General features: G+C 41.3%; 1 protein-coding gene across 7 annotated transcripts in view; it reads left to right on the top strand.

Moving 5' to 3' along the window:
- Positions 1–6,568, top strand: part of LOC132830900 (zinc finger protein 652-like) — a 73,108-nt gene extending 66,540 nt beyond the window's left edge. For all 7 annotated transcript variants that reach the window (XM_060848839.1, XM_060848838.1, XM_060848835.1 and 4 more), the window contains 3 exons: positions 1,815–1,930; positions 3,218–3,362; positions 5,462–6,568. In XM_060848839.1, coding sequence (XP_060704822.1) covers positions 1,815–1,930; positions 3,218–3,362; positions 5,462–5,937 — 737 coding nt within the window. In that variant the 3' untranslated portion in view covers positions 5,938–6,568. The remainder of the gene's footprint in view (positions 1–1,814; positions 1,931–3,217; positions 3,363–5,461) is intronic.
- Positions 6,569–27,304: the final 20,736 nt, after the last annotated feature.

Raw genomic sequence — 27,304 nt, 5'->3', positions numbered from 1 at the left:
TCAAGGGCTCAAATGCTCCACTCCTGTTCCTGTTTCTTATGTTCTCTGTTATTCTAAAAAAGGCAGAATACTGAATCTATATTGATAGCCATCAAATTATGCTTTAATGTGAGGAAACTGCAAAGAGGCTTCAAGCAGACTTGGGTAGACTATGTAAAAGGGCAAGAACATGACAGATGGCACATGCTGAGTGTAAAGTTGTTCATTGTTGGTAGGGAAAAAATACCCAGAACATTTCTTAACGGAGAAGGTTTGTGTCAGAAAGTGTCCTTGAGGATCCTTATTGAGTCACAGACAGCTTGCTTGCCGGTGCAACAGTATTGCTGGCCTTTATTACAACGGGATTTCAGTAGAAGTAAAGCTGCAATTGCAGCTAATCTTGGCGAGACTTCATGTAAAGTATTCTGTACAGCTTTGGTCCCTTTTTTAAAGGAAGGATATATGTGCCATTGGGGGAGTGCAATGGAAATTCACAAAACTAATCCCCAGATCAGAAAGATAATCTGAAGAGGCAAGATTGAGGAACCTTAGCCTAAGTTTAGATTAGATTACTTACAGTGTGGAAACAGGCCCTTCGGCCCAACAAGTCCACACCAACCCGCCGAAGCGCAACCCACCCATACCCCTACATATACCCCTTACCTAACACTACGGGCAATTTAGCATGGCCAATTCACCTGACCCGCACATCTTTGGACTGTGGGAGGAAACCGGAGCACCCGGAGGAAACCCACGCAGACACGGGGAGAACGTGCAAACTCCACACAGTCAGTCGCCTGAGGTGGGAATTGAACCCAGGTCCCTGGCGCTGTGAGGCAGCAGTGCTAACCACTGTACCACCGTGCCGCCCTAAAACACAAAGGAGGACAAAGTTCTTTAAAGTTTCCAAGAATGACAGGTGATCTAATTGAAAATTACGATAGTTTCACAAGGGCCTGACAGAGTGAATGTGGACAAATTTGTCCCTATTTGAGTTTATAGCTGGGAACATAATGTAAAAATAAGTGATAGGCCTTTGAAATCATGGTTGAGGAATTTCTCATTGAGGGTGGTGAATCTTTGGACTTCTGTACCCTGAAGGCTGTGGTTGGCTGGAAGCTCAATCATCGAGTGTGTTTGAGACAGAGGAGATTAATAATATCAAGGCAGATGGGATACTGCAAGAAAATAGTGTTGAAGTAGATGATCAGTCATGGTGTAATAGAATGGCAGAGCAGGTTAAAAAGGCTGAATGTCTACTTTTGTTGATATATTCCTATTAGAAAATTTGCAGCTTCCCTGTATCTTTATTTAAGTAAGTAATTTCAAATTAGATTGACTCCAGATATACTGAATGGTTACATTTGTAGATATTGAATGCTCAGCAATGAAATGCTACGGGAGTCTTGTGGCACAGTGGCAATGTCTCATCCTTTGCGTTACAAGGTTCAGGTTCATGCTCGTATGCCACAGCTGTGTCATAAGATGTTCAAACAGGTTGATTTATAAATAACTTAAAATAAATGCTTTTCTCAGGTTCTGCTCAAAATAGCTGCAACTGAGATACCTAAAAATTGCGAACTAAATGTAGATATTAAATAATTTTAATCATGGTTATAATCATGGTAATTTGTCATAATATAAAGACTTTATGCTGAATTGAAGATCTATGACAGCGAAAACCTTGAACCCAGGTTTAACTTGGGAGATCCTGTAGATTTTACACTATTTGCAATTTTGAGTTTTTTTACATAGAAAAAGAATGCGTACTGCTATAATGATACAAAGGTTCCAATAAATTTTGTTCTGTAGCATTTGGACATTTGTTGTTTCAGCCCATACAAAAGATATGCCATTCACCTGTGAAACATGCGGGAAGTCTTTCAAGCGTAGTATGTCATTGAAGGTTCACTCTCTCCAGCATTCAGGAGAAAAGCCTTTCAAATGCGAGGTAAGTAATTATGTTAGCTCTGAGTTCTGAGGAAGGGTCAGTCAAGCCGAAGTGTTAACTCTGCTGTCTCTCCACAGATGCTGCCAGACCTGCTGAGTTTTTCCAGCAATTTCTGTTTTTGTTTCTAATTAGGTTTTTGTATTTGCAATTATAATATCACAAATTGATACTTAGTCATATTTGTTTTTGAACTGCAGTCTAAACATAACATGAAAATTGTGTCCGAGCAGACATTCTGAAACCTTTGGAAAGATATTTCCTTCAAAATTATAAATTTGTTTACTGGTTGAATCAGATTTGCTGCCTGTGACAGAAACACTCACTAGTGCACTTCCATATTTTAGCCTGTTGCACCATTTGAGATATATATATATATATACACTGAAATCCATAACCACACATGCTTGCTAGTGAGACCCTTTTAGCAATTCAAGTTAAGAATGTATTAGGAACTTTATTTTATTTAAAGGTAATTTATATAGTATTGAGACAACTTACTAATTTATGCTTTATTTTTAAAAAGTTACCAAAGTTATGAGTAATTCATGTGAAACAATATGGATCACTGATTAGTCTGCCTACAAGGCAGTAGGTTGCTAAAGCACAGATAAATTAGAAGGGCAACTCCAACTCAAATGGTTATTAATATAGCTGGATATTGTGCATTGCACCTAGTTTTTAGGTCACAGTGCACATGTGCATAATACTTATGAAGCAATCTAAAAGAATTAAAGAAGCTGCGTGTACCTCACCATAATTGAATAGAATACTAGAAATTGATCCGTAAACAAAAATAGGTAGTATATTCAATTTCATTAGGATCAGTTTTCCTCACAGAATTACAGCTAAAATGAACAGTAATGTGAGGAATTATTTCAAGCATCATGAACAATTTCTTTCCTGCAATATCTGTTTCTGGTTGGATGGTTGATCTGTTGTTGTTCTTGGACCTAGTGATAAATGATTGTGACCCAATTAAGATGAGTTGTTTCTGTATTCAATCAACCAAGAAAATTAGGCTAATGTGCTAATAGCAAACTATCTGTTCATTAAAGAAGCATAAATGGATAACTAAAATAAGTTGGGCTTTAAAATGATCAAATTTTTTTAAATATCATTTGAAGTGGCAATTTGCATGAAGCGAATTTTGCTTAAAATGATTTGTCACTTTCTAAATGATGCACTGTTTACATCAGAAAGTTATCACTCTTGAAGCAGCCATTAAACTTGCAATGTATAACTGATAATCCAGATATTGAAAAATTAAGTAGATTAATCATCTTTCAGAATTGTGATGAACGATTTCAGTACAAGTACCAACTTCGCTCTCACATGAGTATTCATATTGGTCATAAACAGTTCATGTGCCAGTGGTGTGGCAAGGACTTCAACATGAAGCAGTATTTTGATGAACATATGAAAACTCACACTGGTAAGAACATGATACTGCTGTTAGATATTTATATTCTTAATTTTATGTGGTTAATTGAAATTTGCAATATACAATGAAGCCTGAGTTTTTTTCGGTAGGTGAGCTGGATTTTTCCCAAACATAACCACTTTGGCAAGATAAGATTAGAGCACATCTACAGTCCAATGTGATATTGGCCAGAATATAGACTATGCACAATCACCTGATGAAGGAGCAGCACTCTGAAAGCTGGTGCTTCCAATTAAATCTGTTGTACAACAAAATAATATGCCACTTAATGACAAATTGTATGCCATCTTGCCAAAGTGGATTTGTTTGGAGAAATCCAGCTCTGGATTTCTACTTTGGAAAGATGACACACAATTTGTGTCATGAGTGGAATGTTATTTTGTTGCATAGACTGTATTCTGGCTAATATCATCTTGCACTGTAGATGTTATCACGAACCAGAGCTGGCAAAATAAAATCTGATTTTGAGAGTTAAAATTCTATATATTTGAACATAAATAGTACCTGATCATGCATTGTGACCAAAATGCATTGCAAACAAAAAATAATTCTTTTCCTGGTGGGAAACTTAAATCCAATGCTGTAGCTATTTTTTGACCGTGAAGTTTGCTCATCTTGGGACACGAAAAAATATCAGTGCAAGAAATTTTATTTTGAGAGAGCTGAAGTTTATGGGCCACAAGAAAACAATCTTGGAAAGATCAATGAGTTGTCAGAGAAAATATAATGACTTATATTTTCCATTATGACAGTCTGCAAACTGTTTTTCATTTCAAGTTGGGTGGCTTTTTTAAACAGATTTTCTGTGAATTGATTAGGGAGTGTTTTGATTTTCAGTATATGTTATTTGTTAGCTGAATAGATCTGTAATAGAGACAAATGGCTTTGAATAAAGAAATACAATTAAATTCACAACTGTTTAAAAACTGGACATAAAATCTCACCATCTTCAACGCAGTATTGATCACTTTCAATGGTTTTGAATACTACTCAAAAAGTGCCACATCTCTGAACATTCAGATACTAGCATTCCTTATTGATGCTTTAACAACTTGTGAGGAACCAATAATCACCAAACTCTCGGCATATGTAATTATTTAATATAATTTGATTTTTTTTGATGCAAAAACGTTGCTGTAAAAAAATGCAGGCACATTTCAGCACAGAATTACATTTTTCTTTAAATGCATATACAGGCTAGATATAACATTTTTAAAATTCAAAATCTGCTTTTGTAGTAAATTCCACTGTCAATAAGCTTAAAAATGCGGTTATGTTCTATTCGCAGCAAACAAATACATTTTGTGACAATCCAGTTTGAGAACTGAAGTAAAATTAGATCCCATTGTATTAAACATTATTTTAAAAGTCAATTGACATATAACCTTGTTCTTCTATGGTCATAAAATGTCCCTTTAAACACTTGTGCATTTTTCAATTTCATATTAAAGTAATTGTTGCTTGTGACGAGTGTCGCACCGCAATGTATCAAATGGTGAATTAACACATACATGGTAGAGTGATGCCAATCTGGGCTTCCAGTCCTGTTGTTGTGGCAACCATTTGCCTTTTTTATTTACAAGTTTTGTAATGATGGTATCTAGCCCTTTAAAATATAAACTGGTGTTATTGCAAATTATATTTCCTGATTAATCTCTCTTGGGTTAGGAAAGAGCTGTCAATACAAATAATATCAGTCCCAACAATTAGGTATTTTAATTTGAAGACTGTAGCATATGATTTTTTTTTTTCAGAATCATGCAGACTTTTTAAATTTAAATATATGCTACAGTGTAGAGGTAATCCATTTTTAAGTTCAAAGCAACATTGTACGGTTTACAATGTTTCTAAACCCACATGCTTGTTGCAATAAATAATCTGCTGCGACAACCTTTTTTTAGTTCTGATTTTTAACTGTTAAATGTGCTACTGTAATCCTTTTTAAAGCCCGATATCCATTCAAGTGAGTTTTATTTTGTTATTATTGGAAACCGTACACTATACACATTTCAAAATGTATTTTACAAGATCAAAATTCATATGTTTCTTCCTTTTTGTAACCGAACTTTTTTTTATATTTATCTTTTCAGGGGAAAAGCCATTTATCTGTGAAATCTGTGGCAAAAGTTTCACAAGCCGACCAAACATGAAGCGCCATCGTAGAACCCACACTGGGGAGAAACCATACCCCTGTGATGTTTGTGGTCAACGATTCCGGTTCTCCAACATGTTGAAAGCTCACAAACAGAAATGTTTTCGGGTCAGCAGCCCTGTCAACTTCCCACCTACTGCATCTGTCGCAACTAAACCCACTTCTTCTTCTCCTCCACCAGTCACTATAAGCTCCCACAGCTCTTTTCCCCCTCGACCAATGCCACACCCTCTTTCCCATCTGCATCTTCATCCTCCCCATCATACGCTTTCAATTCCAGCTGTTGCACATCTTCCACCGCCACCTACCCTTTTTAATGCTGAAGCCGTGAACCATAGATGCCAAAATGAAAGCACTTTCCTGCACCACATTTCTGAAAAAAACACTGTAGCAGGTGGAAGCCATCATCATTGAAACATGGATATTTCTACTTGACATTTAAGCTGTGCCAAATGTTTGGCAATATTCCAATTTAACTGTGCACTAAACGGCAAAGCAAAGACTGAGCAATCATGGTGAACTACAAATATTATTTTACTAAACATCCATGTACTTATTGCAGTTGTAGAACTAGCAAAACAATTTTTATCTAATCTATTGTGTAAGACAATTAAGCTGTCTGTGTACAATGAACTAAGGTTTTTATCATTTTTTAAGAAAACTCAGATGTATCCAGTTTTGTCACTTCATATCTGTTGATAAGATATGCTTTTTTAAATGTTAGACTATTCCTTTTGCATTAAAGTGCAGTTTCTATTGCATTAAGATATTCTGGAGAAATTTAATCTACTAAATTAAATAATTACGTTCTCTTATGAAACATGAGAGCATTACATATTATCACTGTGCAAAGATTTTTCTGAAGCTAGTAGTTAAGACTAGATCATGTTCTAGCCTAACCTGTCTGGATAAAGCATTATGAAAAAATCCTGTTAAAACATATGTCTTTCCCTTGACTTAAAGTTTTTAAATGTCTGTGTAGAATATGTAGAAATAATTCTAAGAGATAAATGTATGTCATTATTGTAATAATTATATTTTTGTTCTTGTAGCTGTATTATACATAAAATTCAGTTTTACAAATATTGAGCACATTTATTCCAAACATTCTGTGGAAAAGAGAACTTTTTTGAGCGTAAAAGTGTGCACAATTACAGACGGGTCGTTATACATACCTCTACATTCTTCGACCTTCATATCTGTAATTCAAGAACACCGGCTTTTATGCAAAAGAAATTGTAAGCAAGATAATTTGATGAATTTTAAGGTCACTAACTTGCTAACCGTCTTGTCACAACGGTCCAAATTTGTATGCCTCCAATCTACAGAGAGAAAAAAATGCGAATACAAAAATTTTCATTTGAGAAAATGTGGACCAAGCTTTTAAATAGTTGTAATATAATTCACAAAATACTTAAATCTGCTACAGATGTTCAACATTGAGAAGTTAATACTTTTAAAAAGTTACTTCAAATTGAAGACATCAACAGTTGTCTAAATAACATTATTTTAACATTATACTTTTATCTGCTAATATCTGCTCCAATGCTTCCAAATCAAACTAATTTGTTCTTCCTTCATTACAAACCATTTCTTCCTGTTAAAGAAATAGCATTAATCGCATTCTCCTCTGCACCTTAAATTTGTTTATTTTTTTTTTGAAATCCAGTCTGTGTACATTTCCCTATTTACAATAACTTCTTCCATTCTTGAGTTCCTAATTTCTTTCCATTGATAAGGATATGCACTATTTGAGTGTTTAAACCCTGGTTGTTGCTGCAGTGCCTTGGCACTTGAGCCATCCAGTTTCTGGACTGAAAACCTGGAAGAAAATGTTGTCTTTAGTTTTAGCAAGAACATTATAAATTTCTGCAGTTCGGGCAGCATCCGAGGAGCAGGAAGATCGATGTTTCAGGCAAAAGCCCTTCAATTCCTGATCAAGGGCTTTTGCCCGCAATGTTGATTTTCCTGCTCCTCGGATGCTGCCTGAACTGCTGTGCTTTTCCAGCACCACTCTAATTCAGAATCTGGTTTCCAGCATCTGCAGTCGTTGTTTTTACCTATTATAAATTTCTCTCTGGGTAGATAGAAAGCAATAATGTGGATGTAATGATGAACTTTCTGCTCTTGATGTTTTTGAATTGGTGTAGCGTGTATTTATTCATAAACATTTTGCTCAGATTTTCCTATAGCCCTACTTGGAGCAGAGTTACTCAGGTACATTTAATTCTATGTATCTCAAAATGACAAAATTATGATTGCTGGTCAGAAATGGATCCTTTGCTATATCATAACTAAATAAATTGCAAAGATTTTGTGAAATGGGATGAACACCCAATCACTTTCACTATCCCTAAATACAGCTAGTTAATTACTCTCCAAACATCTCTTCAGATCTTTCTTTACCTCTAATCAGCTACTTCAAAGAATAGAAAGACAGTGTCAGTGGTGAGTTCTTAAAGCCACATATACTGGAAGTGCCCTGTATGTTATCACCTTAAAAACTTTGATAATGTTATATGCAAAGGCTGCATTGCAAATGCACTGAGAAACATGATCGTGAAAGACAATTCACCAGCGTGGAGGGCCCATTTTAAATGTGCATACATGAACAAAAATAGCGCACTGTGTGCGTGTGCTCATATCAGCAAATGCAGCCTAATGAGCGAGCTCTACCAAAGAGCTGACAAAGGCACATTTGGCCTTTTTTTTTATTCTACGATTCTACTTTAGAAAACAACTATTTTAAATTTTGAATAGTATTTCTTGCAGTTGTTTCACTGCCTCCCTAAAGCTAAATGGGTCTTTAGGAAAACTGGTTTTGTATCCGGCTGTAGTCTGATCTGCCTTTAAACACAAGATGCTCATTTTCAGGTTTGTAGAAGGTGAACTTTAATAGTTGCTCCAGAAGAGAAAATTCATTTAATTTAGTCTTTTGACAACAAAATTGGCAATTAAACCTTTTTGTATTCAGAGCTATTTCAATAGAAGGACAAACCACAGCCAGATTTTAAAAAAACAAACGTTTTCTAATGGGAGATTTTTCCATATTGGCACATATTTCAGTTTTTAAGGGGATCATTTTAAAAATGTTTTAGACGAGATAAGAAGTCAGATGGTTGAAATCAAAAATAAGGGAAAGAAAAGTGCTTTTTTTTGATTTTGTGAAACCTAGTTATTCATAGAATCCCTACAGTGTTCAAAAAGCCCTGCGAATCTTATCAGATCGAATAGTTTAGTTGGAGAGACAGTTAGAAGCAACGAGCAAAGGTAGTAGGAGTATATTTAAGAGAAAAATCAGGAGGGCAAAAAGGGGACATGAGATAGCTTTGGATTCTCCTTAATTCTATTTACTAAACAGTTTTTACAAATACATTAAGGACAAAAGGGAATTAGGGAGAGAATAGGGCCCCTCAAAGATCAGCAAGGCGGCCTTTGTGTGGAGCTGCAGAAAATTGGGGAGATATTACATGAGTATTTTGCATCAGTATTTACTGTGGAAGAGGATATGGAAGATATAGACTGTAGGGAAATAGATGGTGACATCTTGCAAAATGTCCATATTAGAGGATAAGTGTTGGATGTCTTGAAATGGGTAAAGCTGGACAAATCCCCAGGACCTGATTAGGTGTACTCTAGAATTCTGTAGGAAGCTAGAGAAGTGATTGCTGGGCCTCTTGCTGAGATATTTGTATCATCAATAGTCACAGATGAGGTGCCAGAAGAGTAGAGGTTGGCAAACGTGCCACTGTTTTTAAAAAGGGCGGTAAAGTCAAGCCAGGGAGCTATTGACCAGTGAGCCTGACGTCAGTGGTAGGCAAGTTGTTGGAGGGAATCCTGAGGGACACAATGTACGTATATTTGGAAAGGCAAGAACTGATTAGGGATAGTCAACATGGCTTTGTGCATGGGAAATTATGTCTCACAAACTTGATTGAGTTTTTTTTTGAGGAGGTAGCAAAGAGGATTGATGAGGGTTATGCTCTATATGGACTTCAGTAAGGCATTCACCAAGGTTCCCCATGGGAGACTAATTCGCAAGGTTAGATCTCACAGAATACAGGAAGAAGTAGCCATTTGGATACAGAACTAGCTCAAAGGTAGAAGACATAGGGTGGTAGTGGGGGGTTGTTTTTCAGACTGGAGGTCTGTGACCACTGGAGTACCACAAGGATTGGTGCTGGGTCCTCTACTTTTTGACATTTACATAAATGATTTGGATGCGAGCAGAAGAGGCACAGTTAGTAAGTTTGCAGATGACACCAAAATTAGAGGTGTAGTGGACAGCGAAGAGGGTTACCTCAGATTACAACAGGATCTGGACCAGCTGAGCCAATGGGCTGAGAAGTGGCAGATGGAGTTTAATTCAGATAAATGCGAGGTGCTGCATTTTGGGAAAGGAAATCTTAGCAGGACTTATACACTTAATGGTAAGGTCCTAAGGAGTGTTGCTGAACAAAGAGACCTTGGAGTGCAGGTTCATAGCTCCTTGAAAGTGAAGTCGCAGGTAGATAGGTTGGAGAAGAAGGCGTTTGGTATGCTTTCCTTTATTGGTCAGAGTATTGAATGCAGGAGTTGGGAGGTCATGTTGTGACTGTACTGGACATTGGTTAGGCCACTGTTGGAATATTGCATGCAATTCTGGTCTCCTTCCTGTTGGAAAGATGGTGTGAAACCTGAAAGGTTCAGAAAAGATTTACAAGGATGATGCCAGAGTTGGAGGATTTGAGCTATAGGGAGAGGCTGAACAGACTGGGGCTGTTTTCTCTGGAGCGTTGGAGGCTGAGGGGTAACCTTATAGAGGTTTACAAAATTATGAGGGACATGGATAGGATAAATAGGCAAAGTCATTTCCCTGGGGTTGAGGAGTCCAGAACTAGAGGGCATAGGTTTAGGGTGAGAGGGGAAATGGGGTAATTTTTTTTCGCACAGAGAGTGGTACGTGTATGGAATGAGCTGCCAGAGGAAGTGGTGGAGGCTGGTACATTTGCAACATTTAAGAGGCATTTGGATGGGTGTATGAATAGGAATGGTTGGGAGGGATATGGGCTTGGTGCTTGCAGGTGGGACTAGAGTGGGTTGGGACATCTGGTCAGCATGGACAGGTTGGACCGAAGGGTCTGTTTCCATGCTGTATATCTCTATGACTCTTAAGTCCACACCAACCCTCTGAAGAGTCACCAACCGAGACCCATTCAGCTACCCTGTTCCTCTACATTTACCCCCTGTCTATTGGATCTATCCTACACATAGTGTTCAGCGATGGGCAGTTTAATATGTCAAACTCACCTAACCTGCTCATCTTTGGATTATGGGAGGAAACTGAAGCACCCAAAGGGAATCCACATAGACACAGGGAGAACATGCAAACTCCACACAGACAGTCACCCAAGGCTGGAATCAAATGCAGGTCCCTGGTGATGTGAGGCAGAAGTGCTATCCACTGTCACCCCTATCTTGCAAGCAGATTCTCACTCACTGCCTCATCTCAATAGCTTGAAGTTAGTGCAATGAAGATAATGACATCAACGAGACACAATCAAGATCTTGGTTGCCTCCATTGAGAGATTCTGCTGATTGCAGGCCACCACAAGATAAAGGAGCAGAATTAGACCATTTGCCCCCATCAAGTCTGATCCACCATTTAGTCGTCAGGAGGTGAAGGAGTTAATGTTTTGGTGTAACCCTTCAGAACAGGGTGTTGGTGTAATGGGAGCTGCAGATAAAGGAGGTGAGGATTGCAGGATGGTGAGGAAAGGAGAGGTGGCACAGGTAGAGGATACAACTTGTTTGGTTAATAGGAGAAGAAATTCTGGTTGATGGCTGGGAGGATGGGTCAATGAGAGGAATGGAAGGGAGGAGGAGGGTGTGGGAAGGGTGTCTGGTGATGGGACAGGAGATCATTTGAAGGAGAACTCAATGTTGAGTTCTCCAGGCTGTAGGCTGCCCAGGCGGAAGATGAGGCGTTGTTCCTCCAATTTGAGGTCTGATTTGTTATGGCAGTGGAGGAGGCCAAGGACGGTTATGTTAGAAAGGGAGTGGGAAGGGGAATTAAGTTGGGTGGTGACTGAAAGGCCAGGTTGGCCCCAGCAAGTCCAGTTGCAATGCTCAGCGAAACGTTCCCTTAGTTTATGATTGGGCACCTCAATGTAGAGATGACCACATTGGGACCACCAGATGCGTTTGGTATCCCCAATGTCGAGAAGACCACAACATTTCGCCAAGCATCTCAACATCCTAGTCACCGCCCATTTTAATTCTCCCCACTCACTTTCCAACATGACCATCCTTGGCCTCCTTCAATGAATCCAACTTCAAATTGGAGGAACAACACCTGATCTGCTTGGGCAGCCAACAGCCTGGAGGACTCAACACTAAGTTCTCCAACTTCAAATAAACTCTCTACCACCTGACTTCCTTATCTGCCCCTCCCTCTCCCATGCATTCCTCCCATCGACCAATCAGATCATACACCCTGCTCATGTTCACCTATCTCCAACTCACCACCCTGACCACCACCCCCTTTGTCTGCGGCTCCCCTTAACCTACCCCCAGCCCTGAAGAAAGGTCACACCCCAAATGTTGACGTCACCTCCTGATGCTGCCTGCCTTGCTGTGTTTTCCCGGCCTCCTGTTTGTCTATTTTGGATTCCAGTATCTGCAGTTTTTTTTGTCTCACACCATTCAATCGTGGCTGATATGTTTCTCAACCCTATTCTCCTGCCTTCTCCCAGTAACCCATGATCTCCCTACTACTCGAGGACCAATCAATCTCCAGTTTAAAAACATTGAATAACTTGGCATCCACAGCCTACTGTGGCAATGAGTTCCATAGATTCACCACCTACTGGCTGAAGAAATTCCTCCTCATCTCAATTCTAAAGGATCATCCCTTCACCAAGGAGTAATGCAACATTTTCTGTGGTACATTTGTAAGCTAAGGTTATGGAAACAAATCTATTCATGACGCCCTATATTTGGAAATACTCTGCATCTCTGAACAAAGTTTTGATGAAAGGCTATTGACCAAAGTGGATAATCCTCCTTGTTTTGAAAATTATTGTACAGATCTAAAGATTCAATCTTTGTGGGTTCTCTGTTAGATCTGTGAAGGTATTTCATTGACCTGAAATGTTAGCTTTGCTCCTGTCTACACACATACTGAGTATGGCTAAGGTGTTCATTTTTCCTTTCAGATCACTAACATCTTTGTGGGCGGCACGGTGGCACAGTGGTTAGCACTGCTGCCTCACAGCGCCTGAGACCCGGGTTCAATTCCCGACTCAGGCGACCGACTGTGTGGAGTTTGCACATTCTCCCTGTGTCTGCGTGGGTTTCCTCCGGGTGCTCCGGTTTCCTCCCACAGTCCAAAGATGTGCGGGTCAGGTGAATTGGCCATGCTAAATTGCCCATAGTGTTAGGTAAGGGGCAAATGTAGGGGTATGGGTGGGTTGCGCTTCGGCGGGTCGGTGTGGACTTGTTGGGCCGAAGGGCCTGTTTCTACACTGTAAGTAATCTAATCTTTTTGTCTTTCCGGTCCATCAGTAACTAGTATGCAATCTAATTATTGTGTCTTCATGCTCACCTTTTTGTAGACTTAAATTTGTCTCACAGCAACTATGACTCTCAAATTTTGCTGTAATCAATGGCTCCAAAGTACTAATCAATTAATAATCTACTTTGATTTTGCAGTGAACGTGTTGGTCTAAGACCTCTTCCAGATTTCTCATGTTTTTTACTCACAGTTTAAACACCTTTTGGAACATAACTTTATTACTCTGTGAAAATCATAATATTATTTAGTAGTAAACTCAATTCACATCTCTCTATTCCTCTTCTGTGAAATATAGCTAAAACAATTTAAGAACCAAGTGTTGCCAAAATGCATACAGGTAAGGAAGCTTGATCAAAGGATGCACCATGATAATGGTTTGCTGCTTTATGAGCTAATATGAAGTTATGTATATATGTGAGGTTACATTATGGTATAGCTGATGTACTATTACCAAATGTCACTGGGATCTAACCAGTAGTAGCCCCTAAGTGAGAATGCCCATCCTGCTCATGTTCTTTACTGGACAGTCTTCTGTAGTTGCCCAGTATGAAATGAAAAAAAAAGATTTGTTTGTAACAAAGCCTCATAATTTGAATTCTGGCATAATTAAATTCTGGTTTCCCATCCTAATAACCCTCTCACACTTAAAATTCATTTTTGGGAGTTAGGCAATGCATCCCATTCTTTGTTTATTCTCAAATCAACCTGATCAAAGATGTTGTTATGTATGTCTGGAGCAGGTAGGACTTGAATGCAGGCCTCCTGACTCAGAGCTAGGGACACTACCACTGCACCACAAGCTATGTTGCTGACCATTTTATCTCTAATCATCCTTGACCACCTTGACATACTGTTAGAATTTAATGCATTGTCCTACTTGGTCACTCATTAGGGCATTTAAATGTCAAACATATTTGTACATGGCTTCGGTTCCACCAAACAGGTTGGACACCATTGTCAGACTTCCTTCCCCAAAGAACGTTTGTGTACTAGTTGGTTTTTACAGCAATTTAACAGTTGTATAATATATATTGAGATGGGTGAATTCTTTTTTATATCATTTTTGAAAATGAATTCAAATATTTAAACTATTCTAGAACTAGAATTCTCATTTAGACAGTAGACAATAGGTGCAGGAGTAGGCCATTCAGCCCTTCGAGCCTGCACCGCCATTCAATGTGATCATGGCTGATCATTCCTAATCAGTATCCGCTTCCTGCCTTATCTCCATAACCCTTGATTCCACTATCTTTGAGAGCTCTATCCAACTCTTTCTTAAATGAATCCAGAGACTGGGCCTCCACTGCCCTCTGGGGCAGAGCATTCCACACAGCCACCATTCTCTGGGTGAAGAAGTTTCTCCTCATCTCTGTCCTAAATGGTCTACCCCGTATTTTTAAGCTGTGTCCTCTGGTTCGGCATTCACCCATCAGCGGAAACATGTTTCCTGCTGCCAGAGTGTCCAATCCTTTCATAATCTTATATGTCTCAATCAGATCCCCTCTCAATCTTCTAAACTCAAGGGTATACAAGCCCAGTCGCTTCAGTCTTTCAGTGTAAGGTAATCCCTCCATTCCAGGAATTGACCTTGTAAACCTACGCTGCACTCCCTCAATAGCCAGAATGTCTTTCCTCAAATTTGGAGACCAGAACTGCACACAGTACTCCAGGTGTGGTCTCACCAGGGCCCTGTACAGCTGCAGAAGCATCTCTTTGCTTCTATACTCAATTCCTCTTGTTATGAAGGCCAGCATGCTATTAGCCTTCTTCATTACCTGCTGTACCTGCATGCTTACCTTCATTGACTGGTGTACAAGAACACCCAGATCTCTCTGAACTGCTCCTTTACCTAAATTAAATCCATTGACATAGTAATCTGCCTTCCTGTTCTTGCCACCAAAATGGATAACCATACATTTATCCACATTAAACGGCATCTGCCATGCATCTGATTACTCACCTAACTTGGCCAGGTCACCCTGTAATTTCCTAACATCCTCATCACATTTCACCCTGCCACCCAGCTTTGTACCATCAGCAAATTTGCTAATATTATTGCTGATACCATCTTCTATATCATTAACATATATTGTGAAAAGCTGCGGTCCCAGCACAGATCCCTGCGGTACCCCACTGGTCACTGCCTGCCATTCCGAAATGGAGCCGTTTATCACTACCCTTTGTTTCCTATCAGCCAACCAATTTTCAATCCAATCTAGTACTTTGCCCCCAATACCATGCGCCCTAAGTTTACTCACTAACCTCCTATGTGGGACTTTATCAAAAGTCCAGGTACACTACATCTACTGGATCTCCCTCGTCCATCTTCAGAGTTACATCCTCAAAAAATTCCAGAAGATTAGTCAAGCATGATTTCCCCTTCATAAATCCATGCTGACTCTGTCCTATACTGTTACTACTATCCAGATGTGCCGTAATTTCATCCTTTATAATAGACTCCAGCATCTTTCCACCACTGAGGTCAGACTAACTGGTCTATAATTTCCTGCTTTCTCTCTCCCACCTTTCTTAAAAAGTGGTATAACATTAGCCACCCTCCAATCCTCAGGAACCGATCCCGAATCTATCGAACTCTGGAAAATAATCACCAACGCATCCACGATTTCCGGAGCCACCTCCTTTAGTACCCTGGGATATAGACCATCAGGCCCCGGAGACTTATCAACCTTCAGACCTAACAGTCTCTCCAACACCAAATTCTGGCAAATATAAATTCCCTTCAGTTCAGGTCCTTCAGCCACTGTTACCTCAGGGAGATTGCTTGTGTCTTTCCCAGTGAACACAGATCTGAAGTACCCATTTAATTCTTCTGCCATTTCTTTGTTCCCCATAATATATTCCCCTGTTTCTGTCTTCAAGGGCCCAATTTTAGTCTTAACCATTTTTTTGCCTTGCACATACTTAAAAAAGCTTTTACTATCCTCCTTTATATTATTGGCCAGTTTACCTTCGTACCTCATTTTTCCTGTGCGTATTTCCTTCTTGGTAATCCTCTGTTGTTCTTTAAAAGCTTCCCAGTCCTCTGTTTTCCCACTTATCTTTGCTATGTTATACTTTTTCTCTTTTACCTTTATATGTTTCTTAACTTCCCTCATCAGCCACGGCCGCCCATGCCTCCTCCTGGGATCTTTCTTCCTTTTAGGAATGAACTGATCCTGCAACTTCTGCATTATACACATAAATATCTGCCATTGTTCCTCCACAGTCATCCCTGCTAAGGTATTGCACCATTGAACTTTGGCCAGCTCCTCCCTCATAGCTCCATAGTTCCCTTTATTCAACAGAAGTACTGTCACTTCCGACTGTACCCCCTCCCTCTCAAATTGTAGATTGAAGCTTAATGTATTATGGTCACTACTTCCCAATGGCTCCTTCACTTTGAGGTCTCTGATCAATTCTGGTTCGTTACATAATACCAGATCCAGAATTGCTTCTCCCTGGTCGGCTCCAGCACCAGCTGCTCTAAGAATCCATCTCTGAGGCACTCCTCAAAGTCTCTTTCTTGAGGTCCAATACCATCCTGATTCTCCCAGTCTACCTGCATGTTAAAATCCCCCATAACAACTGTAGTAACATCTTTACCACAGGCCAATTTCAGCTCCTGATTCAACTTACATCTGACATCCAGACTACTGTTTGGGGGCCTGTAGATGACTCCCAAGAGGGTCTTTTTACCCTTCGTATTTCGCAGCTCTATCCACACTGACTCTACATTTCCTTACTCTAGGTCCCCCCGCGCAAGGGACTGAATATCCTCCCTTGCCAACGAGGCCACCCCACCCCCTCTGCCCGTCAGTCTGTCCTTACGATAGCACGTGTAGCCTTGAATATTCATTTCCCAGGCCCTGTCCACTTCAAGCCACGTCTCAGTTATCCCCACAATATCGTATCTGCCAATTTCCAAAAGAGCCTCAAGCTCATCCATCTTATTTCTAATGCTTCGTGCGTTCATATACAGTATTTTTAAATTTGTTACTACTCTCATCCTTCCCATCAACCCCTAGTTCACTCAACCTTACAGCATGATCCCTTTCCGAATTTTCTGCCTCATTGCTACAGTTGTCTTTCTTGACTTCTCTTGTTCTAACTTTCCCTTCAATTTCCTTTTTATACATCCAGTTTGTCCCCTCCCCCCGCTACTTAGTTTAAACGTAGCTGTGTTGCAGTAGAAAACCTGCCTGCCAGAATGCTGGTCCCTAACCTATCAAGGTGCAAACCGTCTCTCTTGTAGAATTTATGCTTACCACAAAATATACCCCAGTCATTCAAGAACTTAAATCCTTACTTCCTGAACCAGTTCCTCAACCACACGTTCAAGTCCACTATCTACCTGTATCTGGCCTCACCAGCCCGAGGAACTGGAAGCAAACCGGAGATAACCACCTTGGACGTCCTGCTTTTCAGCCTTCTTCCTAGTTCTCCGAAGTCCCTCTGTAATATGTGCCTCCTCTTCTCCCCGACATCATTTATGCCGACATGTACCACCACCTCTGGCTCTTCACCCTTGTCCTTGAGGATTTCCTGCACTTTGTCCGTGATGTCTTTCACCCTGGCACCAGGAAGGTAATACACCATCCTTAAATCCCGTCTGCTGCCACAAAAACCCCGGTCAGTTCCTCTCACGATAGAGTCCCCTATTACCACGGCTCTGTGCGATGTCCAACTCTTCCGCTCTGCCTCTGCGCCAACTTTTGATTGACAGACCTGGCTGCCTTGCGAACTGGCAGTGTCATCAGTCTCTACTGTTTCCAAAAGCTTCAACTTGTTCCTGACAAGTACTTCTCCCGGGGTCTCTTGCACCTGTCTCCTCTCTGCCTTCCTCATCGTCCGCTCTCTTCTGCTCTCTTCTGGCATGATTGGTGTAATAACCTCGCTGAAGGTCTTGTCCAGAAAGATCTCATTCTCTCGGATGACCCTAAGGTCCTCGAGTTCTTTCATCAGCTCTGCAATATGCTTGGTCAATAGCTGAATGTGCACACACTTTCCACACATATACGAGCCAGACACACCAGAGTCGTTGACCTCCCACATCAAGCATGTAGCGCACTGAACCAACCAATTTGTTGGATTATTACTCTAGGAATAAAAATTATTCACTTTGTACACAATCAATTTCTAGAATAAAGCTAAAATTTTGTATCTTCAAATAATTTTCTGCCGGTCAGATTGAGGAAGTAATGAGATTTTTCTTATAAGTGTCGAGAATGTGTTGCTGGAAAAGCATAGGGTGGCACGGTAGCACAGTGGTTAGCACTGTTGCCTCACAGCGCCAGAGACCCGGGTTCAATTCCCGTCTCAGGCGACTGACTGTGTGGAGTTTGCACGTTCTCCCCGTGTCTGCGTGGGTTTCCTCCGGGTGCTCCGGTTTCCTCCCACACTCCAAAGATGTGCGGGTCAGGTGAATTGGCCATGCTAAATTGCCCGTAGTCATAGGTAAGGGGTATATGTAGGGGTATGGGTGGGTTGCGCTTCAGCGGGTCGGTGTGGACTTGTTGGGCCGAAGGGCCTGTTTCCATACTATAAGTAATCTAATCATAGCAGGTCAGGCAGCATGTGAGGAGCAGGAGAATCGATGTTTCGGGTCCTGATGAAGGGCTTATGACTGAAACGTCGATTCTCCTGCTCCTCGGATGCTGCCTGACTTGCTGTGCTTTACCAGCAACACACTCTAGACTCTGATCTCCAGCATCTGCAGTCTTCACTTTCTTCTAGATTTTAAAACTGAAAAGATCAATGTGTTTCGTTCCTGTATGTTGAATTGGTTGACATAAAGCTACAGTAAACATAAACTCTGTTGCCCATCTCCAATAATATGGTATTGACAAAGATTCATGAGGGTATAACTTGGGGCATTCAAATACAAGACTGGAGAATTTGTTTGACCTCAACAATTAATTTGGGAGGATTCCAAACTAGAACAGCAAGCGATGAGATGTATACTTTCAATAATACCAGTGAAGTTGTCAACTCTTTAACAGTGGCTTTCTAAAGAAATTATTAAAGATGTGGGCATCACTGGTAAGGGCAGTGTTTGTTGTCCATCTTTAAATGTCCTCGAACTGGGACATTTGCGAGGACAATGCAAATAGCATGTAAGAGTCAAACATTTTGTTATGGTTCTGAAACCATGTGTATGGCAGATTTCCTTCTGAAAAGGACATTAGTGGACAATGGGTCTTAATAACAATTGGTAGTTTCATGGTCACCATTATTGAGACTAGCTTCATATTATAGGTTTATTCATTGAAATTAAATGCCATCAGCTGCTATGGTGGGGTTTGAGCCCATGTCCCCAAACCATTAAACTGGGCTTCTGGGTTATTGGTTCATCGTTGTTGCCACTACTTCATGACCCCAACCACATACTTTTTTTGTGAAATTAATTAATAATAAAAATCCTGTGGAAAGAGTCCGTCTTCCATAGTTACACTGGCACCACTTCCCACCTTTTCTTCCGCTACATTGATGACTGCATCGGCGCCATCTTGTGCTCCCATGAAGAGGTGAGCAGTTCACCAACTTCACCAACACATTCCACCCCGACCTTAAATTCACCTGGACCATCTCTGACACCTCCGTCCCCTCCCTGGACCTCTCCATCTCCATTAATGACGACCGACTTGACACTGACATTTTTTACAAACCCACCGACTCCCACAGCTATCTGGATTACACCAATTCCTACCCTACCTCCTGCAAAAATGCCATCCCTTATTCCCAATTCCTCTGCCTCCACCGTATCTGCACCCAGGAGGACCAGTTCCATCACAGAACACACCACATGGCCTCCTTCTTTGGAGATCGTAATTTCCCTTCTCATGTGGTTGAAGAAGCCCTCTAACACATCTCATCCACATCCCGCATCTCTGCTCTCAAACCCCACCCCTCCAACCGTAACAAGGACAGAACCCCCCTGGTCCTCACTTTCCACCCTACCGACCTTCGCCTTAACCATATCAACCACCAACATTTCTGCCACCTCCAAACGGACCCCATCACCAGAGATATATTTCCATCCCCACCCCTTTCCGCTTTCCACAAAGACCATTCCCTCCGTGACTACCTGGTCAGGTACACGCCCCCCCACAAACCACCCTCCCATCCTGGCACCTTTCCCTGCCACCGCAGGAATTGCAAAACCTGCATCCACACCTCCTCCCTCACCACCATCCAAGGCCTCAAAGGACCCTTCCACATCCATCAAAGTTTTACCTGCACATCTACCAATGTCATTTATTGTATCCATTGCTCCCGATGCGGTCTCCTCTACATTGGGGAAACTGGACATCTTCTCGCAGAGCGCTTCAGGGAACATCTCCGAGACACCTGCATCAATCAATCCCATCGCCCCTTGGCCCAACATTTCAACTCCCCCTCTCATTCTGCCGAGGACATGCAGGTTCTGGGCCTCCTCCACTGCCACTCCCTCACCACCCGAAGCCTGGAGGAAGAACGCCTCAACTTCCGCCTCGGATCACTTCAACCCCAGGGCATCAATGTGGACTTCACCAGTTCCCTCATTTCCCCTCCCCCCACCTTACCTCAGTTCCAACCTTCCAGCTCAGCACTGTCCTCATGACCTGTCCTACCTGCCAATCTCCCTTTCCACCTATCTGCTCCACCCTCTTTTCTGACCTATCATCTCCATCCCCACCCCCATCCACCTATTGTACCTTTGCAACCTTCTCCCCAGCGCCACGTCTCCCCCCCCAACCCCCATTTATCCTTCCACCCTGGAGGCTTCCTGCCTCCATTCCTGATGAAGGGCTTTTGCACGAAACATCGATTTTCCTGCTCCTTGGATGCTGCCTGACTTGCTGTGCTTTTCCAGCAATACTAAACACTGGTTTCCAGCATCTGCAGGCCTCACTTTTGCCTGACTAGGCAAAGTCTTTTCACTGGGGTCGGGGACTCCAGAACTAGAGGGCATAAGTTTAGGGTGGGAGGGCAAAGATATAAAAGAGACCTAAGGGGCAAATTTTTCACACAGAGGGTGGTACGTGTATGGAATGAGCTGCCAGAGGAAGTGGTGGGGGCTGGTACAATTGCAACATTTAAGAGGCATTTGGATGGGTGTATGAATAGGAAGGGTTGGGAGGGATATGGGCCGGGTGCTGGCAGGTGGGACCAGATTGAGTTGGGATATCTGGTTAGCATGAGGGGTTGGACCGAAGGGTCTGTTTCCATGAAGTGCATCTCTATGAATCTATGACTCTATGTGCAAGAGCATTTCAAATTAAAATTGAAAACCTGCAGGATTAAAGTGAATTTCTTTACAGAGATCAAGATATCCTAAAGAAATGCAATTTAAACCTATACTTTTGTGCATTTTGCATCCAAAACATGTATTTGGGACGTTAAATACTCAGTTTTCAAAGTGACTTTTCAAAACAAATTACTTAGAAGTTGTGAGTGAAATCTTTCAGCCACTGAACAACAGGTGTGCCAAATAGGAAAATATGATGAGAGCTGCAGAAATTAGATTCTCAACTCAAAAAGTCTGATTCTGCAACTAAGTATTGAATACTGGGATGACAATGTCACGAGTGTGCACCAAGATGCATGTATTTACATACCATTTGTACCTAATCTCATCTTATTGACATATATTTCCCTATTCTTCCTACACATCAATGATAAACTAGATTGTGATAATAGCTGAAAAATATGTTGCAGGTCAGGCAGCATCCAACGAGCAGGAGAATCAACATTTCGGGCATAAGCCCTTCTTTAGGAATGAGGAGGGTGTGCCAAGCAAGCTAAGATAAAAGGTAAGGAGTAGGGACTTGGGGGAGGGGCATTGGAAATGCAATAGGTGGAAGGAGATTAAGGTGAGGGTGATAGGCCGAAGAGGGGGTGGGGGTGATCGGGAAGAAGATTACAGGTCAAGAAGGCGTTGCTGGGTCTGAGGGTTGGGACTGAGATAAGGTGGGGGGAGGGGAAATGAGGAAGCTGGAGAAATCTGCATTCATTCCTTGTGGTTGGAGGGTTCCTAGGTGGAAGATGAGGCACTCTTCCTCCAGGCGTCGTGTTGCCATTGTCTGGCGATGGAGGAGGCCAAAGACCTGCATGTCCTTGGTGGAGTGGGAGGGGGAGTTAAAGTGTTCAGCCACAGAGCGGTTGGGTTGGTTGATGCGGGTGTCCCAGGGGACCCCCTGAAACGTTCTGCAAGTAGGCGGCCTGTCTCCCCAATGTTGAGGCGGCCACTTCGGGTGGAGCGGATGCAATAGATGATGTGTTTGGAGGTGCAGGTGAATTTGTGACGGATATGGAAGGATCCCTTGTGGCCTTGAAGGGAAATGAGGGGGGAGGTGTGGGCGCAAGTTTTGCATTTCTTGCGGTTGCAGCGGAAGGTGCTGGGAGTGGAGGTTGGGTTGGTGGGGGGTGTGGACCTGACGAGGGAGTCGTAGAGGGAGTGGTCTTTCCACTTAGATTGTGATAATGCCTGACATGGAAGAATGAGTACTCAGTTGCTTCCAGCTCATCACTTGCTCATCTGGGTCTAGCTGCATGATTAGATTAGATTCCCTACAGTGTGGAAACAGGCCCTTCAGCCCAACTAGTCCACACTGATCCTCCGAAGAGTAATCCACCCAGACCCATTCCCCCCTAACTAATGCACCTAACTCTATGGGCAATTTAGCATGACCAATTCACCTGACCCGCACATCTTTGGACTGTGGGAGGAAACCAGTGCACCCGGAGGAAACCCATGCAGACACGGGGAAAATGTGCAATCTCCACACAGACAGTCACCCAAGGCTGGAATCAAACCCGGGTACCTGGCGCTGTGAGGCAGCAGTGCTAACCACTGAGCCACCATGCTGCATATTCCCAAACAGCTGAGGAGGAGTATTAAATCATTGAACAGGAGGAAAAAGTGCAACATGCCAGACTGGACAACATTGCCTTAGGATTCTAAGAAGGCATAACTTAAATAGCTTGGACCTTAACTGACATATACCTCCACCATCAATGAGCAAAAGACGATATTTGCTTGATGCCATAAAGGTGTTGTGCATGGCTAATGAAGTGAGCTGTGGAAAGTCATGTGAGACAACTCATGTGGTGAAGGAGAGAAATCTTCCATGAAACGTGCTGACGTTGACACTTAGCCAATGAATGGGTAAAATTCAGAACTGTGTGTTTTTAGAATGAAATACATCAGGCAAAACAATGCAACTTTATGCAGCCCTTTATTTGTTTTTAAATTCACAAAAGCAATGTTACGTGCAGCTTATTTACACTGAAATATGTTACAGTAGTTAACATTTCTCAAGAAATTGCTGATTAATCTGATGACATTTCCCCCTTGCAGTGTAATGAATTACTTGTCAATTTTAGAAGGAACTAAAACTTGATTCATGGAGGAATCCCTACCATTTATGGTAATGAACTGAACTAGAGAAATTTAATCACATTGATATTATATTTCAATGTATATTTGTGTTCAGTAGTGTCTATTATTGCATGAAAGAGTTTTAAAAGAAGCTTTGTACTAATCATGGATTTTGGTGAAAGGTATTTTTGGCTGGTGGTGCATAACTCATGCTTTCCAGTTAATTCTGGTGAATCCAGTGTTTGTACTGGCTTAAAATTTGAAACATTGAAGAAAAGGCAATTGAATAAAATGTAAAGAACCTGTACTAGATACACATCAGTTCATCCATGAGATTTATTAAAAGTCAGCATTAAAATTAATTTTACATAATGTTTTTTATACAGTTTTAAATGTTTTAAGGTCAATTCCACACACTGATTGGGTTTTTGTCATATTTTTATACATTAAGTAGTCCTTTATGCTGACCAACAATATGAACTCTCTGTTCTCAGAACTGTAGTCTCATTGCATTCGATAGCCCCTTTCATCCGACCCACTTTAGCATTCTCTGTAAAATGACCTACTCAGCTCCCTACAATGAGCAGCTTTATGTTCTTAACTAAATGGCCAATAGGTAAATGCTGCTGAACCTTCTGCAATTTAGGATTATTAATAGCTGTTGAAACAAAAAGGAAATCTTCATCCTATCAGTCAGAAGTGGATCAGAACCCAGTTCCACAGAGAAGGTTTAAAACCAATCCAGACTAAAAGGCCACTTAGGTCACTAGAATTTGTTTTCTCAAATTCTGCCTGTATAAGTCAAAGAGAAGGGGTTCAGTGTTCTTGGCAAGCAAGCTGTTATCGCTCAGTTGTATTGTCATGATAATACATCCAATAATCAAATACTTGATTAACAACCAAATTAATAACAAAAACAGCAAAACAGGACCTCAAATGTCAGGTAATAAGTGTTAAGTATTATTTAGAGGTGGATCTGTTAAAGCATATTCAGATATAACAGGAATAATGACATGACTGTACAAATTTATATTTCGTTTGTGTAGTGCAATTTAATTGTTTGTCTGGTGTGATGTGCAAGATATTATTGTGGAGAGAATCACCTGGAAACCAAAACCTGAGCCAAAGGATCTTGCAGGCAAACAAGCCATCAAAACATTTCCTTTGGCCCCATTCCCTACACAGCTCCAACCCCAGAATGTGTCAGTGATTCAATAATTCACTGGCCCATATTTGATCATTGCAATGACAAAATTGTTAGCAATCACTGAAATTGACAACAATTTTCAAATTCCGCATTTGTTCAGAATAACATGAAAACCCATATGATCAGTGATTATGCACTTTTCTAGAATGTACAATTTTAAAAGCGCACCCACAGACTGCAATTTATGGAAATCAATAGAGTTACCGATAACTCTTAAATGTGTGCATTTGTCTTGCTTTGTAAACTACTTATTTTTAAAAAAGTTATTCAATAAGGTGCAAAAGAGTTTTTAATGATATATCAACTTCATAACTGCTGCTGGTTCCGATCTTCTATTTCACAGTAAGTGGGAGGCTGCTATGGGGTGAGTGCTGTAGACTTCCCAAGGTTACATGGTTATATCTGCTTTAAAATTTTGAGCCAGGAGAAGCAAAGCTGTTCCAACCAGGGCCTCAAAGTAACCCCTTGACCTCTGGCTGCCTTAATCTATGAGCTTCCCTGATCATGGCCTCTCTTTCCAATGTTAGAGTCTGTGTTCCAACAGCACCCTGACCACAGCTTCCTGTCACTAGTGTTCTCTGCTGCTTCCTGTCTAAGGTGTCAATTTTGCCATTACCTGGGCAAAAGGTGGATCTAATATGCTAATAGGAATCTGACTGAAATATGCAGGATCTCTTCCATGCTAATTTTAACCTGCAGTCTGAAAGTATCAGGACCGTTGTATGTGGGTGAAAACTACACTTCTTGGTTTGAGTTCCTTTTGGCTAAGACCTTTATGAGAAGTAATGAGTATAACCGTATTATAATGCATGTTATATAGGCCCTGCAAGCTCAGATGTACTTCAGTAATTTCAGTGATCATGAATGGGGCACAGTAACAGGCTGCTAACATTGTGAGCTGCAGATATAAACTGCTTTGGGTGTAATGATATCCAGGTGTGAGCAACATTGTGTCTTGGACTTAAGTGACAAAGTCACATTCATTTCGCAAAAGTACCAGATAGAGGGAAAGTATGCCATGAGGACAATGTAAACATTCGGCAAATGCATAGAGATACTGTAGTTTGCATTAGTTTGCAAAGCACAGAGCAGGGTAGCAAATGCCATGTAACGTAGAGAGAAAAAAAAAATCACTCATGGGTCCTGGGTGTTACTGGCTGGGCCAGCATTTATTGCCCATCCTTAGTTGCCTTTGAGAAGGTGCTGGTGAGCTGTCTACCTGAACCAATCTGTCCATGTACTAATAGTGGAGCAAAATGCCATGAGGTAAGGAATTTTAGGACTTTGACCCAGTGACACTGAAAAAACACAATATTTCCAAGTCAGGGTAAGTGAGTGCTAGGGTAGGAACTTACAGGTGATGGTGTTCCCACTATCTGCTGCCTTTGTTCTTCTAGGTGGACATGGTTCATGGGTTTGTAAGGTGTTGTCTCAGGACCTTTGGCAAATTTTTGCAGTGCATTTTGTAGATGGTAACCTGCTGCTACTGAGCATTGGTTGTGCAGGGAGTGAATATTCATGATGTGGTGCCAATCAGGTGAGTTCCTTTGTCCTGGATGGTGTCAACATTCTTGAGTGTTGTTGGAGCAGCACTCACCCAAGGTAAGTGGGGAGTACTCTGCCACATTCCTGACTTGTGTTCGTGATCTGGGTGTACACATTATTTTGTCAATATGTTGTGGAGCAATAATTCATCTTGGATTTAAAGTGAGTCATATTTTTACGAGACAAAAATATATGACTTTAGGGAAATAATACTTGACAACAGCAGAGCAGCTTGTTGAATGCATTCAATCATTAACATGTTCTTTCCAAAATGTGAGGTCTGATCACTTTGATAAGGGAAAATAATTTTGGAGTTTGATGTAAATTGTGAGAAATCAGCATATGTTGGCAATCAGAGTTTTGGATGTCCCGTACAAGAAATACAAAAAGCTGCTAAGGAGGTATGGTAAATAATTTTTAAAAATTGTAGATATTTTCTAATTAGTTGGTTTCTGAGTTGTTATTATATACCTCTGGAGTAAGTAGTAATTGAACTCAGACCTCCTGGCTCAGACAAAGGGTCAATACCACTGCACCACAAGGAAAATTCTATGTTAGCTTTCCAACAAGGGATTTAGAGTAAAAGAACAAGGAAATCTTACTGCAATTGTATAGGAATTTATTACAACCATATCTGGAGTACCATATAGTCCTTATATCACAGGAAGGAAATATTTGTCTTAGCAGGGCTCTATCTAAGGTTGATTGGCGTTGTCCTATGAGGAGAGATGAAGTAGACTGGGCCTATTTTTATACGTTTAGGAGAATGTGAACTGGCCTCATTGGTTTTGAGAGAGCTTAACTGTGGATGCTGAGAGAAAGTGAGGGCTGCAGATGCTGGAGATCAGAGTCGAGAGTGCTAGAAAAGCACAGCAGGTCAGGCAGCATCCGAGGAGCAGGAAAATCGACATTACGGGCAGGAGCCCTTCATCAGGAATGAAGATGCTGACAGGTTGTTTCCCCTAGCTAGAGAACCTAGAATCACGGTGCTTAAGTCTCTGCTTGAAGGTGAGGGGTGTGAGACGTCAATGTCTGTTTCTCTCCCCACAGATGCTGAATTTCTCTGGGCTTGTGGGCTTAAGTGATGAGTCAAAGGGAAGGACTGTCTGTAATA

The sequence above is a fragment of the Hemiscyllium ocellatum genome, chromosome 32, assembly GCF_020745735.1.
Source record: "Hemiscyllium ocellatum isolate sHemOce1 chromosome 32, sHemOce1.pat.X.cur, whole genome shotgun sequence".
In the NCBI taxonomy this organism is placed as follows: domain Eukaryota; kingdom Metazoa; phylum Chordata; class Chondrichthyes; order Orectolobiformes; family Hemiscylliidae; genus Hemiscyllium; species Hemiscyllium ocellatum.
Note: the sequence above shows the minus strand (reverse complement) of the source record. Positions and strands in the feature narration are given on the sequence as shown.